This window comes from Hypanus sabinus, chromosome 13, assembly GCF_030144855.1.
Source record: "Hypanus sabinus isolate sHypSab1 chromosome 13, sHypSab1.hap1, whole genome shotgun sequence".
Classification (NCBI taxonomy): Eukaryota; Metazoa; Chordata; class Chondrichthyes; order Myliobatiformes; family Dasyatidae; genus Hypanus; species Hypanus sabinus.
The window spans coordinates 17,212,971-17,227,570 of record NC_082718.1 but is presented as its reverse complement, the minus strand read 5'-3'; the positions used below and the strand labels follow the sequence as shown (position 1 = coordinate 17,227,570).

The following is a 14,600-nucleotide window of genomic DNA, read 5'->3' as shown; positions in this document are numbered from 1 at the left end:
CAGGCCTCTCTGCCCTCCCCAGTCCCGGACAGCCAGCTGGTGTGTATTAGTCTAGATTACTGGGCTGCCTTCTACCTCACTGGAGGAATGGAAACATTGCGGAGGCCACCGAGGGAGCACCAGCTGAATGCTGCAGCCCTTTGGTAGGCTGTCAAGAGCAGAGGGTCCCGTGGGGTTGGGTCATTAGGGGGCTGTTCTACTGAAAGAAAAAGGAGTTTAATGTAGGACTGGTGTGGGTCGATGGAACGCCCCATCTGAGATCAGAGGTTGGCTGAGCCCATAGACACTGCCCGGTTCAAGGTTCCTCCAATGCCTCTCTCTATTCCCAGTGTGGATTTCTGAGATGGTGGGTGGGAGTTGGAAGTGGGTATGAAACAAGGAACAGAAGCAGTGGTGGTGATGGAGATGGGAGATAAAGTGGAAAGGGGAGGGAGAGGGGAGCGGAGCACTAATGAGGGTAGAGGGGGAGAAGTAGTGAGAAGGGGAATGGAGGGGGAGAGGGAGTAAGGGAGAGGTAGCAGGAAGGTGGGATGGAGAGGTGAGTGGGAGATATTTCATATTAAACAATAAAGTGAATGTTTGGAACAAAAGGCCTTGCATTGTGTCTCAAAGTCCTGCCCCCTCCATCATCCTCATCACCCACCTTCCTCCCTGTCATTCCTGTGGTGCCCCCATCCCTCCTCGCTACCCCTCCCACTCCCTCCCTCACTCCTGGTTGCCTCTTCTAGGATCGCCTGATCCTCCCTCCCTCTGTCTCTCTCTCTCTCTCTCTCTACAAATAGTGAGGGAGGCATGAGGGGAGGAAGAGAATAATTCTCCCCCTAACTCCTTCCCAAGCCCAAGGGGACCAGAGTGAAGGGGTGGGCCGAAATTGAGGTGGTAGGGATGTCCCATGATTGCACCAGCATTGCCATGAAATAAAATATTTATCTTTTTGTAGATATATAAATTAGCATCACAGAGAGGGCATTGTGGTGTTCAGTAAAGTTGGTACTGCAGGGTATTCCTGACCCAGAGATGGACAGCGAGAGGGAGTGAATGGGATTTAGGGAAAGGATGAAGGGGGGACAGAGAGAGACTGCAGGAAATGGGAAAGAGCCGGAGTGAGGGAGTGAGGGAAGGAGATTGTTGTGGGACATAGAGAGAGGAGGAAAGAACATACAACATAGAATGTATTACAGCACAGAAACAGGCTGATCACTCCATGATGAATTAAATAAATTAGTCGTTAAATGCCTAATTAAACTAACTGCTTCTGCCTTCAGTCCCCATTCCTCCATTCTCTGCACATTTAAATGTCCAGGAGTCCCTAAGCCTATCCACACACCTACACCCCTGGTCCCAAACTTCACCACTCCCCCCTACACTCCACAACACTTGGGACCCCTGTTCTCTCACTAAAAATAAAATAAGCAATGAAGTAAGGATCTCAATAAAGGCCACAGTGGGGTTGAAGAAGGGAAATAAGGTATGGGCCATATCAAAGTCACAATCTCCAGTAAAGAGAACAAACCCAAGAGAAAAAAAAATTCCACTGCCTATAAACTGATGCTCTAATATTTTTTGCAAGATGGCACTGGTGAAACTCAACAATACATTGAGGGCAACTTACAAAACTTCCAAATATACTTCTGCACTACACTCAATGCAATCTGCAGTCTGTAATTTCCCTTTAAGCAACATACTTTTGAACCATCTTAATGAACTAGTAACATCATGATCTTCTGAAGGACTGGATGGGCATAACTCTCAAGCATTTTGGTACGGCATCTTTAGTGATTAAATTACAAAACTCGTGTGCTGTGCAATTTTTTTGCCCAGTGACATGTGCACTCTGAATAATTTACTTAGTAAAAACAGCATAAATAGACCAGTACTAAAACCTGCAGACACGTCATCGCAAACTCCACGTTGACAATACCGTCCGTATCAAAAACCAGGCAAGGAAATGCGAATGTGTACCATCATGAAACATACTTAACATGCCAACGAGGCAAAGGGTGACAACCTTTTGCGTGCAATTTAAGTTCCTTTGTGTGCTAGTAGCAAAATACGTGTGTGCGCTCATATGTGCTCACCCGAGAGGGAACTTCGCATCTCACGTGTGAAGAGGCAATTCTGGACCAAACTTGAATCACTGAAGGATGCTCGATCGCTGTGGCAGGGCTTGAATGCCATCACCTCCTACAAAGTGAAACCACGCAACGTAGGGGACTACAGTCGGCCCTCCTCATCCGCGAATTCAACCAACCGCGAATCGCAAAAACCCGGAAGTGCTCTTCCAGCACGTTGTTCGAGCATGTGCAGACTTGTTTTTCTTGTCACTCTTTAAACAATGCAGTATAGCAACTACTTTACATAGCATTTACATTGTATTAGATATTTTAAGTAATCTAGAGATGATTTAAAGTATACGGGAGGATGTGCGTGGGTTATCGTGGATCGGGATAGAAAAAAATCGGAAGTTCTCTTACTAAGTAAGTCGGAACAGGTACATCCGGTATTATTTGGCGTCAGTTAGTCAAACGATATGCACAGAACATCGCATATCAGTTGTGAAAGAAGGCTCCAAGTCACGGGTGTTCAGCGCAGGCCCACGATCAAGCATACTTCGTTCAACCAATGATCGGTTAGTCAAGGCCGACCTGAACGGGAAAGGCAGTTTCCCGGAGCAAATAGTTTTCACCACATTGCGTCCAGATATAATCGTCTGGTCTGACACCAGTAGAGAAGTGGTTATTGGTGAACTCTCAGTCTCCTGGGAAGATAACATCGATGAAGCCCATGAGTGCAAGTTAACCAAGTATGAAGAATTAAGATCAGAGTGCAGAGACAGAGGGTGGAAGGTCTCATGCTATCCATTCGAAGTAGGGTGCCGTGGCTTTATTGCGTTCACTTTCCAGAAGTGGCTGCGTGACCTTTGCTTCACTAGAAGAGAGATAAAGTCAACCAGCAGGGCTGTCGCTGAGGTAGCAGAGACAGGATCATCATGGGTGTGGACTAAGTACGTCCAGAGGGGCAGATAGTCGGACAGTGTATCCATCTTTTGTAAACTCTTCGGTAGCTGCATAGACCCCTGAAGAGTAGACTATCTGTTGGATGGAAGCGACCAACAACTCTGATAGAGGCCGATGCCAAGTTGTTAAGCTCATCAGTGGGAGGTGGTGCTTTACCACTGCTGGCCCACCACCTCGAGGGAGTCTTGATCATAAGCGGGCCAGAAGTCCTGAAGACAGGTGGCAGATCAACTAATGATAGCACAGGATAGTTAACATCTTAGTCCATGTATATTTTCAATTCTTAGAATATATTTTACCTTTCTATGCATATAAAATACTTAAGAGCGTAAGTTTCAGCGCCGGGCTTGGGAGCCAGTGACAGACCGTTTTTGACCGGCTGGGTTGATGTGGAGGATCAAAAACCCAAAACGCTAAAATCCAATAATTAAACCACTGCTTTCATCGGGGCAGGGCCTTTCTCACTTTATCCTTTAAAATTGTTCCGACCGTTGACCGACGTAGCCCTACGATTTTCCAATGATCGACGCCGTTTCGCCTCTTTTCGATCGCTTTATTATTTCCAGTTTACTTTCAATCGTGTTCGTGATTATTTTTGCGAACAGAAACAAACACTGCGGATTCAGATCTCTACCACTGGGTCCTAATGTCCTCCGCACTCAGACAGGTTGAATAAGGTCTGGGGTTCCGCTAGGTCCTAAGGTCCAGCGCATGACAACAGGTCGAATAAGGAAATTGGGTATCCGCGAGGGGTCCCGGAACCAACCCCCCGCGGATAAAGGAGGGCCGACTGTACAAGGTTTCACGCCCAGATGAGCTCAACGCCTTTTAAGCTCGCTTTGACAGTGCGTACTTGCAGAACTGGGTTATGCAAATTGCTTCGATATTAATCCTATTGGCTAGCTGACGGAGATTGGGGGAGGAAGAAAACAGATCCAAGCTTATTATATCAGTTGGGTAAACTTTGGTCTGTACAAAAAAGTAAAAAGATAACGCTCCTTAATTTTCTGTCAGTAACCATTTCCCTATTGAAGCACAATACCTTAAGTCTATTGAGTCACAGTATGTTGGGCAGCAATGGGAGAGCAAGCCTTTACAGCCCCTGAATTAAGGGGCTTGCCAAGCAGTGAACTGAAAACCACTTTGCTTTTGGTCTGGAGTCACAAAGATTGGAATGAAGCGGGAGAGCAAATTTCTTTCTCCAATGGCCATGAATTAACCAGCTGGCCACCATCAATGTTTCTTTCACATCCTTCACCCATCTCACTCCTTCCCATTGGGTCCCCTTCACCCACACCCTAACCCACAGCACTTCCTTCTACCCTCCCCACCTCCTGTTATGCTTGTTCTTTAACAAAGACAATTTTGTGTGGGTAAAAACGCCAGAACTATTTTACCTACTGAATGGCTTCGGCTCAAGTACATTTTACTCAGGACACTCTAGCTCGCTAAGAGCGCGTTATGTGCTCTGTTCACCATCGTCACTTCAGGTCCACTGTAAACCACCTGCAATCCACACAGGGAACTTAAGTTCTTTAATATGTACACACATAACAGCTCCTTCATTTAGTCCCCTGTTCCATCTTCCTTTCCCATCAGACTCCATCATCAGCCCTCTTATCTATAGCCTCCCAGATTCTGCTAATTCCACTTTACCCTCCTCCATTTACCTGTCACCCCCTCCTCACCCAGATCCATTTAACCCTTGTCAGGTCTTGCTCCTCCCTTTCCCCTCACCTCTTTATGCTGGCCACCTTTCCACACCCACCATCATTCAGTATAGATAAGTGATTCTCAAACTTTTTTGGGTTTCTCCCTCTTTGGCTCCCAGACCACAACCCTAGTACACCATCCCCCTTTCTAGACATTACATAAAAAGTTAAAAAATTTGATTTTGATTTACAATGCATAGTTCAAAGTGAATTTATTATGAAAGAATATGTCACCTCATACAGATGCAACCTGCATCAAACAATGGACAAAACATCCAATGTGTAAAAGTGCAAATTTAAAAAAAGATGGAGATTGACAATTGAATAGGCAAGGACATAGAAAAGAAAACTAGCAGGCAAAGTGTTAGGTGATCCAGTTTTGATCAACATTTTTGAAACAACAGTAAGATTAAATAGTGACTTGAATTCTTAGGACTTGAAAGAACATGCAGATAATAATATTCCCCATTGTTGAGGACTGGGTGGTGGGATGGAGACATGTCTCTACCAAATGAGGTGTAAGGCACTCCTTTTCTCTGCTAGTCTGCAAGTCACTCTTGGGCAAGGTGTAGCACCTGCTTAGCCCCCTAATCGGGGTCAAGTGAAGCCAATGGAGTGGGGTCGTATGAGCAGCTGGTGCACACCACAAATCCTGGTTATGTGACCACTGACACCAGGCACACAATCCATCGATAATAGCTGGGGTCACTCATGGATAAGACCACGGTCAACCTCGTCAAATGACAAGGCACATAATGATGATGTTGGGGGAAAAAAAACTAAATCCAAGAGATGCAGAGAAATTACTTTAGTCAGAGGGTGTTATATCTGTGGAATTTGTTGTCACGAGCAGCCAAGTCATTGGATGTATTTAAGGTAGAGATAGTAGGTTCTTGATTAGCCAGGGCATAAAAGAGTATGGGGAGAAGGCAGGGTAGTGGGGATGACTGGAAGAATTGGATCAGCCTATGATTGAATGGTGGAGCAGACTCAATGGGCCAAATGGCCTGCCCCTGCTCCTATATCTTATGGTCTTATGTGTTCAATAGAGGGAGGTCCTTACCCGTGCTAGATTGGGCCATATCCACTACTTCTTGTAGACTTGTCATTTTAAAGGCATTAGTGTTTCCTAACCAGGCTGTGATTCAACCAATTAATAAACTCTCTACCACACATCAAAAGAAGTTTAAAGTTTTTGATGTCATGCCAAATCTTCAAAAACTCTAAGGAAGTAGAGGTGCTGCCATACTTTCTTCACACATGATGCTGCTAAACAAGAGCCCATGGTATTACAGGAAAGATATTGTCCTGGATAGAAGATTGGCTGACTGGCAGGAGGCAAAGTGGGAATAAACCGTTTCTGGTTGGCTACCAGAGACTAAAGGTATTCCACAGGGCTTGATGTTGGGACTGCTACTTTTCACGTTATGCGTTAATGATCTTGATGATGAAATTAATGGCTTTATGGCCAAGTTTGCAGATGACACAAAGATTGGTGGAGAGGCAGGTAGTGTTGATGAAGCAGGAATTCTGCAGAAGGATTTGGACAGATTTGGAGTATGGGCAAAGAAGTGGCAGATGGAATAGGAAGTGTATGGTGATGCACTTTGATAGAAGGAGGTGTAGACTATTTTCTAAACAGGGAGTGCATTTAGAAATTGGAGGTGTAAAGGGACTTGAGTCCCAGTGCAATATTCCCTAAAGATGAACTTGCTGGTTATATCAATGGTAAGAACTGCAAATGCAATGTTAGAATGGACTCAGATATAAAATCAAGGATGTAAGGTTGAGGCTTTAGAAGGCACTGGTTAGACTGCAGTTGGAGAACAGTGTGCAGTTTTAGGTCCCATATCTAAGAAAGGATGTGCTGGTGTTGTTATGGTTCTAGAGAAGATTTTGAGAATAATTCCAGAAATTAATGGGTTAACATATGAAGAGTATTTGATGGCTCTTGGGGAACTCATTGAAACCTACCGAATATAGATGGGCTTAGATAGACTGGACGTGGAAAGGATGTTTCCAGTTGTGGGAGAGTTTAGGACCAGAGGACACAGACTCAGAATAGAAGGACACCCCTTTATAACAGAGAAGAGAAAGAATTTCTTTAGCCAGCGGGTGGTAAATCTATGGAAGTTACTGCCACAGACAGCCATGGAGGCCAAGGCATTGGATAGGATTTAAAGTGGAGGTTTAAAGGTTTTCGATTAGTAAGGGGTGTCAAAGGTTATGGGGAAAAAGGCTGGAAGGCTGAAAGGCCTAATTCTGCTCCTAGGTCTCATGGTCTTATTTAAAACTACCAAAGTCGGAGCAAGCTGCTAGATGTGGTGATGGTCGCTGTTAGAATTACAACAATAAATGTGTCTGGATAGGTACTTGGAAAGGAAAGGCATGGAGAATAATGGGACCAATGGTGGCAAATGGGATTTGCACAGAGGGGCATCAAGATTGGCAAAGACAAGATGGGCCAAAAAGCCTGCTAGAGTTGTACATTTCTATGACTCTGAATTAAAGGAAATACAGTTTTAGTTTCACCATTAGCTTATTGGAATAGAACATGTTAAACACAAGTTATGAATGATGACAAGCAGTAAATTCAAGCCAAAAATTAAAGCCTTACTAAATAGCAAGTCATATGGAAATCCAACTTACAATACTTTAATATATAGTATAAAAATACATTTCCAATAACTTTAAATTACATTTTCACATCATGTGATTTTAATTTACATTCATATTCAAAAATTATTTGATACAAAATCCCAAATAGCAGCCTATTTTTTCTGTAATATAGTTCCAGAATTGTTAAAAATAAGTCATGACTTTTCCATTGTCCCAACGGCAATAAGCTTGAAAACTTAGGACGTGTAAGGTCTTCAATGTGGATTTTTAATATCCACTTTAAGGCAAACTGAGATAATACTTTATACACAATTTCAGAGACTGTACAAAAACACCACCTCAGCAAAATCATGTTAAACCTGATCACCCTCAATGCAAGATATCTAGGATGTCCAAATATCAGAGGGTTTGTTATTGTTCCACTTTTCTAGAGAAAGTGCTACTTTTCTCAAAGAGAATGATTTCAATGCCATGTAAACAAGTTAAAAGTCAAGGTAGCTGTTGGACTTTGGGGCCATGCAACAAACTTAGAAAATATGCAAAATCGCCAAAATTGTAATGACTTGCAGGTTCTCCCTCTAAAATTGCATCTACCTCCCAATGAAAAAAAAACTTGGCATCTTTCCTTCATTTTGAGCTCCTCCTACTTGACAGCAGCCAAACACTTTGATAAGATACAAACATCAATGAACTATTGGCCTTTCTTAGTCCGACAAACTTAGTGATTTCAGAGACTAATGAGACATTCTCATGTTTCCTCAAAGAATAATTGTTTCCAACAAAAATGCATATTTTGACCAATGGATTTACCACATTACCATCAAGACAGTGCACTGTACACAGCTTTTTCCACACAAAAAAAATTAAATTGTCATTGCAAATCTCAGTAAATTATGATCAGGTGCACATGGATTTTTTTCTCTTTGTACAAAGTGGAATAGAATAGAATCTGGGAACAGAAGGAGTGAAGTAGTTCACTTAGGATAATTTAGAATGACAAACAAGAACAAAATGCAAACAATTAAACTTGTGTTTTAGGTACCTGCCCATTAGTATATAGTGCACCCAGCATTATTGGCTGTACTTGTATCCCCAAATCACTCTAACAGCATGTGTATTTATACTGTGCTACTAGCTTAGATTGTGTAAAGTGACCTTCAAAACATCAAAAACAGAGAAAAAGGTATTTCCTAAGTAATGAAAAATGGGTTTGACGACTATCAAAATTCAGATGTTTTTGAAATGTTCTAATTAAAAAAAAAGCCTATTTACATAATCACAATGATACATTTAGTGCCACCTATTTAGCAGTTCCCTGAAATTGCAAATGGCAGAATTTCATTATAGACTAAAGATTCATATTAAAATACATCAAGAAAGTTACCCAACCCTAAATGAGCAGGACAGGGTTGTAGAACAACTGATTTCAACCTCACTTTAATTTTACAACTAGAAATGTCAGTCTTGCTCCTTCTGCCTAAAAACAGATGCAATGAAAGTACTTCATATTAAAAAGGGACTAAATGTATTGGGAAATTTTGCAGTACATGACCAAGGAGGATGTCACATACTGTAGTAAAGGAGAAACAACACAATCAGGTAAATAATTTCAGATTTGATTAGTAACATAATTTTACAAAAACAGAACATTAACATACATTTTACCTGCATTATGCTGACCATAATTAGGTTGGGAATTATTTTTCAGAGCACACTTTTCTTGATTAAGATGAATAATTCAAAGAAAACCACAGCAATGGTCAATATAATTAATCAAATATGTATGGTTTCAGACTTATTAAAAGGCTATCCTCTAGCATAACAATTGAGAATACTGGTTCCACTTGACTCTCCACATGTTGGAAGAGGTGTGGAGGCAAGAACAGATAATTTATTCTGATCTGCTCTTCGAACTGGATGCAAAACTCATGAACAATGAAGAAAAGAATAATTAAAATGCAGAACTTTATAATCAAGTTACCAATGTAGAAATTCCTCAATCCTAAATCTATAACGTATTGAAGTTAGAGCACATAAATTAATCATATTCTTAGACTAATGGTGAGATTGTGCTCTGGTATTAAACTGGAATGCATTACCCATTCCTGAAAATACCAAGCTTTTTCTGTGGTGGTGACTTTCTATGTTACCAGGTGATGCCCGTTTAAAGTTTTGCAAATTACATTAAGACAGCCAATTGTAGTAAAAGACTCTTCTATAGTGACTCAGAAGCCGACTTATATTGACAATGAAGCACAGCATCATGTACAGTAAGAAATAGAAGATCTCTTGTAATTGAGCTGTCAAAGAATTCCAGTCTATCCAGATCTGCTATTACGGACCCTGTAAGTTTAAAAAAAAAACACAAAACATTTTACAGGTCTTTAAAAATATTATCTTGCATTTTAGGTTCAGCATAAAAACACCTTGTAATGTAGAAAAGTAAACATAAAAGATAATTTGTAACTAGAATGGACATGTTACATAAAACCTTAACTTCAAGTCCTGGAAGCCTGAATTCTTATGAAGAAAAATTTAAGCCAAATACAAAGTTAAACATTTAACACAACGTCAACTGCAACAACTTAAAATGGCAGACGCCGTTCTCCTTCCTCAGTTCGTAAGTACGAGTTGTCTGTACGTTGGACGTTCGTAACTTGGGGACTACCTGTAATCCAAGTGGTTTGGCAATGCAACGTCACTTGAATGGCACCAAGTTTCAAGGCCTCAGCCCGAAATGTCAACTGTTTGTTCATTTGTCATAGATGCTTCCTGAACAGCTGAGTTCCTCCAACATTTGTTACTTTGAATTTTTAGCATCTGCCAAATTTCTCATGTTTTAAATGCTGCTGTTTTTACATAATTGTTAATAAATTATGAATATAAACTTCCTAATTTGTTTTCTAAAGTAGAGGATATGCAGAGACGTCAAGCTAAGTAAATGGACAATGACACAGTGAACCTTTTGAATTTTCTATCCAAGAGGATTGAGGAGATTAACTTCCAATGATCTATGTACAAGAATATTTAGATCCCTCCCAATACATTTCAATCTCTCCATTTAAAATGCTCATTTCATTTTAACTACCAAACTGGATCACATTTTTCCACATTGTATTCCACACACTGTCTATGTCCATTCACTTATCTTGATAGCTCTACTTCAGAAAACAAATTAGGAAGTTCATATTCATAATTTATTAACATTTGAAATTAATTGAATTGACTTTAAGAAATAAAGTGTGTGCAAAATACAATGTGGGAATACTGTGACATGATCCAGTTTGGTAGTTAGAATGAAATGAGCAACTTAGGGGAGTTCTCTTGGGGCACTAGATAGAGTAAGTTGCATTTTGGCTTTGCTCTGTTCATTTTTCAATTTTTTTTAAACCACCCTTTCACTATCTATATTAAAGTGTTTATAACACATATATGCCTGAACTTTGATTTTTAAATCATTGAAAATGAATACCAGGGGGCAATAGGCATCAGCCGAAGGCAAGGAAGCCAGTAATGGAAGTGGAAGGAAAGAAAGAGATTCTAAACAGCCTCCACTCACTTTGGAAGCTATGTCGAAGCTCCTGGATGATAAAAATTCGATAAAAAAATTTCTACTTTGGAAGTATTGTTAAAGGAGATTGAAAGTAGACAGGGAACTCTTAAGTGGGAGAGTGAAAAACAACAGTGGCAAATTTCAGAACTCGATGAAGCTGGAAGACAGGGAGATCACAGATTGGATGTGTTGGAAAAGAAATTAACTTCGACTACTCAGACACTGGAACAGAATAAACTCAAGATCATTGACCTGGGAAGTCGCAGTCGTAGACAGAACCTGCAAATAATAGGACTCCATGAAGACATTGAGAGTGGTGACCTTACTAAATTCTTTTCTCAATTTTTAATGGACGTGTTCGGCTCTGAAGCCCTCTCTACTACCCCTATACTTGATCGCTCCCACCGGGCTTTCATAGCAAAATCTCCCAAAGAGCTGAAGCCTCAGCCTGTTATACTCTGATTCCACTATGTGCAAACCAAGAAGCATTTAATTCGAATTGCCTGTTGGAAAGGGGTTACTGAACACGGAAACCTCAAGTTTCATCTGGTTGAAGACTATTGTCCTGAGGTAAAGCGAGAAAGATCACTTTTTAAACCAGTGATGGCTGAGCTTTATCAAAGAAAGCCAACCAGCTCTACTATTTCCAGCTCGCTTAAGGGTTGTTCTGCCTGATAAATCGCATAAATGGTTTAAATCTGTGGAAGAAGCTCATCAGTTCCTTGAGTATCAACGTTTGATCCTAGCTGTCTAATAAATTTACTGTTTATTCGTGTCTGTATTCGTTTGGTTTATAAGTTAATAACCAGTTCATATATCCAGATTTTTGAAGTTTGAAGACTTTTGCCCTTGGTTTGATAACACACGTACTCTGTTTTGGAGCATGGATGTTTATCATGCTTCTATGTTAAAGTTCCTTTTTTTCCCCCTTTGTTATTTTATTTTATTATTTTCAATTGTTCGTTTTTGAAAATAATTAAGAATCTGTCTGGTGATTGATTGCTCCCCTACTCCCGAAATACTAATAAGTTTGTATTCTGTTTCAATTTTCAAGATCTCGCTTTTCAAAATGTTTTGCAAATGGCTGATTTTTCTTAACATTTGTTTGATTTATGGCCTTCTTTCAATGTTTTGATGATGGGTGGTATTTTGCAATTTTTTTCAATTTTGGAGATTTGCCTTCAAGAGAGTGGGGGTAGGGAAGTTTCTAGTTAGCTTTCTGGCTGTCTATTGGCCAGTTTTCAGGCTTTTGTGGGTGAGGGGTGGGGGCTATTTTTAGTTTAGTATTTTTCATCTGGGCTGATCTGAAACTACAATTATGTCTGAATTGCTGCAACTTCCAGTTCCTCTTTAAACCTTTTTCCCTCTTCCTGATTCATGAGTTTCCTATTCAGTAAGGTTAACCCTATAGTTTATTCAAATAAAATGCATAATATTATTAACTTCGTCTCATGGAATACGAATGGTTTGAACCATACGATTAAATAGAAGAAGATTTTTAAAGTTTTCATAGATTGAGTGCTCAGATTATCTTTGCCCAGGAAACTCATGTGCGGAAGGAGGATAATCAATGTTTTTTTTAGGTTTTGGATAGGCCAACAATTTCACTAACTCTCAGGCCAGGTGAAAGGAGTATCTATTTTTATAGACTCCTTGATTTCATTTGTTCACTATGAAACAATCCCAGACCTGAATGGTAGATTTCTATTAATTACTGATTTACTTTGTAACCAAAAGGTTGTTATGGTTAATATCTATGCACCAAATGCAGACTATCCTGAATTCTTTAAACATCTATTTGCATCTCTTCCTAATTTAAATGAATATACGTCGATAATGGGCAGAGATTTTAACTGTTGCCTGAATCCCTTGACGGACAGGTCTGCATCCAATCAGGTACTTCCAAACAACTCCGCTATTCTTATTAATTCCCTTTTAGTTGACACCAGAATTTTAGAAGTTTGAAAGGTTTTTACATCCTAATGACAAAGAGTTCTCATTCTTTTCTCATGTATATTATAACTACTCCAGAATTGATTACTTTTTATAAAAATCAACTCTCGATTAGTTCTGTCTGTTACTGCCTGTGAGTACAATGTAATCGCTGTTTCCAATCATGCGCCCCTGAAACTATCAATTAAACTAACTGATGTGACTTTTAGTGCTAGACAATGGTAGTTCAATTCTACTCTACTTCAGGACTTAAACTTTGTTAACTTTATTAAAGAACAGATTGCCTTTTTCTTTACAACTAACTTTGCAGAAGAAATTTCCAGTGGGATACTATGGGATACTTTTAAAGTATACATCTGTGGACAAATTATTTCATATTCTGCTGGATTGAAAAAATGAATTAATAATGAAATGCATACATTGGTTGATAAGATCAAAGAAATTGATAAAAAAAATTCTGCTGCCCCTAATCTAGAGCTTTATAAAAAGAGAGTTGAACTTCAGATGCAACATAGTTTGTTATTAACAACCCCAAATGAAAATCAATTACTTAAAACTGAGTCAATTTTATACATATGGTGATAAATTGGGTAAATTACAGGCCAAATAATTGAAAGTTGCTTCGGCTAAACGTCTGATTATTAAAGTTTGTAAATAGGATGGTATTTTGATGGTTGACCATGACAAAATTAATAAATCTTTTCAAGAATTCTATACCTCTTTATATCAGTCAGAATTTCCTGATGATTCTACCATAATGCATAAATTTTTAAGGAAATTGAATATTCCAAAATTACCACTTAATGAACGTTCAGCATTAGATGCGCCCATCACAGAAGGAGAAATAAAGAAAGCAATTTCTTTGATGAATTCTGGTAAAACACCTGGTTTGGATGGGTATACAGTAGGATTTTTAAAATCTTTTTCAAATTTAATTTCTCCTTGGTTATGTAGAATCTTTAAGAGTGCTTTATTTGTAGGTAAATTACCACAATCCATTTATGAAGCATCTATTTAATTCCTAAAAAAAGATAAAGACCCCACTGAATGTGCATCATATAGACCTATATCCTTGTTGAATGTGAACTCCAAAACCTTTTCCAAAATATTGGCAATTAGATTGGAAAATGCATTGCCACAAATTGTCTCTGACGACCAGACAGGATTTATTAAAAATCGTTATTTGTATTTTAACATTAGGAAGTTAATGAATATTGTGTATATTTCTTCATCTAAAACTCCAGAATGTGTTATTGCGCTTGATGCCGAGAAGGCGTTTGATAGAGTTGAATAGGAATATTTATTTAATACATTTGAGAAATTTAATTTTAGCCCAAAATTCATATCTTGGATTAAATTGATACATCATACACCTTTGGCTTCTGCACTTACCAATAACCAGAGATCTCCCCTTTTCAGACTTTTTCATGGTACTAGACAGAGTTGTCCTTTAAGTCCCTTACAATTTGATATTGCCTTGGAGCCCTTGGCAATCACTCTTCGTGATTCACTCAATATATTTGGCATTATTTGTGGTAATGGGATACATAAAGTAGCACTATATGCAGTGACCTGTTACTATATATCTCTAACCCAGAGAAATCCATTCCTACAATAATATCACTACTTGCTCAGTTTTGTAGTTTTTCTGGTTATAAATTCAATCTTAATATGAGTGAGTTTTCCCATGAAATATGCAAGTTCTAATCTATAGACAATTACCATTCAGACTGGTTACTGATCACT

General features: G+C 39.4%; 1 protein-coding gene across 10 annotated transcripts in view; it reads right to left on the bottom strand.

Moving 5' to 3' along the window:
* Nucleotides 1-4,963: 4,963 nt before the first annotated feature.
* slc26a5 (solute carrier family 26 member 5) overlaps nucleotides 4,964-14,600 on the bottom strand; it is a 108,117-nt gene continuing 98,480 nt past the window's right edge. For all 10 annotated transcript variants that reach the window (XM_059987195.1, XM_059987194.1, XM_059987191.1 and 7 more), the window contains one exon: nucleotides 4,964-9,691. In XM_059987195.1, coding sequence (XP_059843178.1) covers nucleotides 9,564-9,691 — 128 coding nt within the window. In that variant the 3' untranslated portion in view covers nucleotides 4,964-9,563. The remainder of the gene's footprint in view (nucleotides 9,692-14,600) is intronic.